Raw genomic sequence first — 5,119 nt, forward strand, 5'->3', positions numbered from 1 at the left:
TACAGGCGCGCGCTACCACGCCCGGCTGATTTTTGATTTATTGTAGAGATGAGGTCTCGCCAAGTTACCCAGGCGGGTCTCGAACCCGCGGGATCAGGCAATCCACTCACTTCAGCCTCCCAAGGCACGGGATTCCAGGCTGAGCCACCGAGCCTGGCGAGATGCGCTTTTAACCAGCTTCCAGGCTAAGGTCTGGGAGGCAGCCGTGGCTGAGACACTGATGCCTGGAATCAGACACACGTGGTTGAGATCTCAGCTGCAGCTCTATGGTCTCAGGAATGTTAATGATTCTCTCTGAGCTTTGGCCTTTTTCTCTGTAAAATGGGGACACCAACAGCATCTACCTGGAAGGGCTGTGGTGAGACTCAGAGGAGAATGTCCCCCCAGAGTGCCCTCGCAGGGAGCCTGGTGCCTTGAGTTCTCTGCCTTTGCAATTTTGGTTCTGATTTAAGCCCTCTACAATTTACACCTTCTTTTCCCCAACAAAAAGCACTGCGGAGTCAGGTGTGGGCGGCTGTGCTGGGGGGAACCAGCCTCAGAGGAAGCCCAGACCTTCCGGTGACTCTGGGGACTTCCCTCTGATGGACGTTCTGCCCAGCTAAGGCAAACGGCTGGTCCTGCCTGGGTGCCTCCTGCAGTGATCACAGTGATGAGGTCAAACTCCTGCTGGGAAGGGCAGCTTTGCTCCAGACTCTGTATCACCTGTTCACTCACAGATGTCGCAGGTCCTGGAGTGCCAGCCAGGGAGCAGGACCGAGGACAGGGCTGGCAGGACTGGCAGGGCTGGGATCACGGTGCCCGGAGCCAGGGCCCATGGGTCCCATGGCCTATCCCATGCCGTGGAGCCTGGCCTGGGTCGGGCTTTGAGCTCAGCATGACAAACAGGCCGTCAGCATGCTGCCAGGCCCTGGTCTGTCCCTGCAGCATCTGTGGGGCAGAGTTGGAGGGGAGCGGGGAGCCCACCACCTCCGCCCTCTGCTGTGTCTGCAGGAGGCCCCTGTCTTGCCCAATGGCTCCTACGATGGCAGCTCCCTGGTCAAGTCTTCAGGGAAGCTCATGCTGCTGCAGAAGATGCTTAAGAAACTGAGGGACGAGGGGCATCGTGTGCTGATCTTCTCCCAGGTGAGCCCCAGGTGGCTCGTGGGCTGGTGTCCCTGCCCAGCCCAGCCCAGCTCCACACCCCAGATGGCAGCCTGCCCTGATGTTTGAGGACACAGCCTTGCTGGCGCCCCCGGGGTCCTGATGCTTGGGACCCCAGGAGGCCACGTGACTGTGCATCAAAGGCCATCCCCCGGGCCCTGGTGTGATGCAGCCAAGGAGCTCAGGGCATGTTGGCTGTAAAGACCAGCGTCTCCCCCACCTGCTCCCCCCTCCCCCTACTGTGGTGGGGGCCCCTGTCCCACGGCAGTCCCTCACACATCCATCTTCCTGCAGATGACCAAGATGCTGGACCTTCTGGAAGACTTCCTAGAGTATGAAGGCTACAAGTATGAGAGGATCGATGGTGGCATCACGGGAGGCCTCCGGCAAGAGGCCATTGACAGATTCAATGGTACTAGCACGCCACCCAAGCGTTCTGATGGGGACCCCGTTTTGGCCTCTTTTCCTGGCCCAGGTTCTTTTTTTTTTGTCGGGGTCTCACTCTGTCGCAGCCTCGACCTGCTGGGCTCAGGCGGTCCTTCCGCTTCAGCCTCCCAAGTAGCTGGAACTACAGGTGTGCGCCACCACACCCAGTTAATTTTTTGATTTATCGTAGAGACAAAGTCTCACCATGTTGCCCAGGCTGGTCTTGAACCCGTGGGCTCAGGCAATCCTCTCGCCTCAGCCTCCCAAGGTGCTGGGATTACAGGCGTGAGCCACTGCGCCCGGCTTGGGCCAGGTTCTTAGCCAGACCACCCAGCTACTGTTTCCATGAGCTACCCCCAATAGCAGAAGAAAGCAGGCCGGTCCTTAGGGCATGACAGCTTCCCCTGAGTCTCAGATGCTGGAGGGATTCTTTCCGTGGAACCTTCTGGGGTCTGCTGGAGTTCTGAGGGCTCCAAGAGGTAACCCCTGTTCTGAATAGAGTTAGAAAGGCAGGGAGAAAGGCAGACAGAGAAAAATGTCACCTTTGCCTCCAAATGAAGCAGAGGCTAAGGGTCTGGCCGGCACCCGTGGGTCTGATGCTGACGCCAGATAAACCCGTTACAAGTGGTGCTGGACAGAGCCTGCCACCAAAGCACACGGAAGGTACGGAGCTGCGCAAAGCGGCAGGGCCACACAAGGCCAGGCTCTTCTTCCAAACATGCCCATTGCTCAGTCTTCCCTGCCTGGGAAGGAGAGCAGGGAAGGAAAGGCAGGAGGGTCTCGCCAGCGGAGCTCGCTCCCTCCATAGTGGGGCGCACTCAGCTGAACCCGGGGCCTCTTCAGGAGCGCGTTTGCAGCCAATAGCGGAAAGCTTTGCTTCCCTAGGGTTTCTGCCTTAGAAGGGGGCCGGGCCACACCGCCTAGACATCCCAAGCAGCGATTTCTCCTGCCCTCTCCCGCCAGAGATAAGGGAGGAGCATCAGGGCCTAGACGGGCCCTCAGAACTCCAGCAGAAGCCTGGAAGTTTCCATGGCGGGAATCCTTTTGGCAGCTGAGATGCACGTGTGGAGGCTGGGGTGGCTGAAGTATTGGGCGGACTGGGGGCCCGTCTGCACCTCCATTGGGTCCCAGGTCACTTCACAGAGGGCACGAGAGGCCTGAGAGCCAGCCGTCCTGTGACGGGATCGCTGAGTGGAGGGGGACCCCAGGTCCTGGAGCTGTGTCCCGAGTTTTCCCCGGCTGCCCTGCCGGTCTCTGCAGGCTGGGTGCTCACCCTCCTCTGCCGGCCTCTCTCTCTCAGCTCCCGGGGCCCAGCAGTTCTGCTTCCTCCTCTCCACCCGGGCGGGCGGTTTGGGCATCAACCTGGCCACGGCGGACACGGTCATCATCTACGACTCGGACTGGAACCCCCACAATGACATCCAGGTCTGTCGCCCCATCCCCAGAACCCTCAGTGGCCCCTAATCCTGGGCTGCGGGCAGGACCCCCATCCTCCAGACTCTCCAGGCTGTGACCCCTTCATCTTCCCTGGTGCTGGGGGTTTCCTTTCCCTGGGGGGTTTCAGTCCCAAGAGGGGCTCTGGGAGGCGAGTGGAGGTTTGGCTCCTGTCTCTCCAGTTCCTCACTGTACAGAGGAGGAAGCCGGCCCAAAGAGGGCAGGGGTGTAACATTCAAGGGCACACAGCAATCTGTGGTGGCCAAAACCCTGGTCCATCCCATCACAGGACCAAAGCATGGAGGACAGAAGGATAAGGGAATCTTGGGCCCCAGAGGGGCTCCGGTTGCTGAGGGGATGAGAAGCCAAGAAAGGGGCCTTGACGGAGATGGGGGAGAGGATAAGACCAGGGAAGGGGTAGGTGGGGTTGATAATGAAGGGTGGGAGGGCTGTGGAAATGGAGCCACCCTGAGGCCCCCCCAGCCACTGGGGACACACGCACATTTAACATTTATACTCATAGGGGCACACACGCAAACTCCTGTCATGCACACGTGTGTGCACCCATGCACAGTCACTTGCACAGACACACACAGTCACACCAGGGTCACATGCAGGGGAGCACAGAGTCTTATGCACGACCTTGTATTGGGCCAGGCAGTTTCAGGGCCTTGCTGCCCTTAGAAGGTGGCCATATTTCCAGCACGTGGCCTTGCTAGTCCCATTAGCGACTCACAGGGAGGTGCAGTCCTGCTGCCCCCACACTCCACCCCGGAGCCCTGTGTGGCCTCAGTTACACCCAGCACACCGGCTGAGTCATCCCTCCCTTGCCCCTGCATTCCTGTAGTCCACCTAGTTCCAGCTGTGCAGGCACTTATGCACGCCAATCCCAGCCTGGCACCCAGGTCCACGTGAGACCACCCAGCCAGGGAAGGACAGCAGTGGCAGTGGCACACCATAGCCTGCCTCCCCCCGTGCGGCTGTGCCGCCCGTTCCATGCTTGGGGCCTGTGTGGCCCCACCACCCATACCAGCCCTGCGCCCCGGCCTCTGGGTTGCGCCACGGGTGCTGAGCTACAGGTCTCCCCAGGCCTTCAGCCGCGCACACCGCATCGGGCAGAACAAGAAGGTGATGATCTACCGCTTTGTGACGCGGGCCTCGGTGGAAGAGCGCATCACGCAGGTGGCCAAGCGCAAGATGATGCTCACGCACCTGGTGGTGCGGCCCGGCCTTGGCTCCAAGTCGGGTTCCATGACCAAGCAGGAGCTGGATGACATCCTCAAGTTCGGCACTGAGGAGCTCTTCAAGGACGACGTGGAGGGTGGGCCTCCTCTCCGGGAGTGTGGTGGCGACTGTGGGTGGCCCCGCTTGAGACCTACCCACTCAGGGCCCGCCAGGGTCCCTGCCGGCCCCCCTGCCCACAGCCTGTGTCTCCTCTGCTTCCTGGGCCTGTGTCTCCCGGCCTGGGCTGCCAGGGTGGTGTCTCTGGGCGCGGCCGGCTCTCCAGCCCTCTGTGCTTTTCCTCTGCCTGACAGGCATGATGTCTCAGGGCCAGAGGCCTGTCACGCCCATCCCTGATGTCCAGTCCTCCAAAGGGGGAGCCCTGGCTGCCAGCGCGAAGAAGAAGCATGGTAGCACCCCACCAGGTAGGGGCCACCCTGAGCCCCGTCCCCAGCCCCTCCTGGCAGGTGTCTGCTGCTGGAGAGGAAGGAGTTCCCCTGCCCCCCACGCCCTTCCCTTGAGTGTCCTGGGTCTGTCGAGCAGGCAGGGAGTGGGGCGGTTACAGCGCAGTCTCCTCTGGTCACCGTGTTCCTGGGAGTCCTCCGTGGGAGTCTGTCCCCGTGGAGGCCCCCAACCGGACCTGGGCACTCTCGTCTGTGTCCCCACGCTGCACCCTGTCTGCCCCTCAGGTGACAACAAGGACGTGGAGGACAGCAGTGTGATCCACTATGATGATGCGGCCATCTCCAAGCTGCTGGACCGGAACCAGGACGCCACGGACGACACGGAGCTACAGAACATGAACGAGTACCTGAGCTCCTTCAAGGTGGCGCAGTATGTGGTGCGCGAGGAGGATGGCGTGGTAAGCTCCCGGGCCCGCCCTGGCCGCGGCCCCACC

The 5,119-nt window shown here is 61.2% G+C and overlaps 1 protein-coding gene across 1 annotated transcript in view; it reads left to right on the top strand.

Moving 5' to 3' along the window:
- CHD5 (chromodomain helicase DNA binding protein 5) overlaps positions 1 to 5,119 on the top strand; it is a 59,187-nt gene that overhangs the window by 35,266 nt on the left and 18,802 nt on the right. The window contains exons 19-23 of the mRNA XM_021707791.1: positions 991 to 1,122; positions 1,435 to 1,552; positions 2,867 to 2,991; positions 4,090 to 4,348; positions 4,911 to 5,080. Coding sequence (XP_021563466.1) covers positions 991 to 1,122; positions 1,435 to 1,552; positions 2,867 to 2,991; positions 4,090 to 4,348; positions 4,911 to 5,080 — 804 coding nt within the window. The remainder of the gene's footprint in view (positions 1 to 990; positions 1,123 to 1,434; positions 1,553 to 2,866; positions 2,992 to 4,089; positions 4,349 to 4,910; positions 5,081 to 5,119) is intronic.

Source organism: Carlito syrichta, unplaced genomic scaffold, assembly GCF_000164805.1.
Source record: "Carlito syrichta isolate Samal-C Ts95f unplaced genomic scaffold, Tarsius_syrichta-2.0.1 Scaffold126411, whole genome shotgun sequence".
NCBI lineage: Eukaryota > Metazoa > Chordata > Mammalia > Primates > Tarsiidae > Carlito > Carlito syrichta.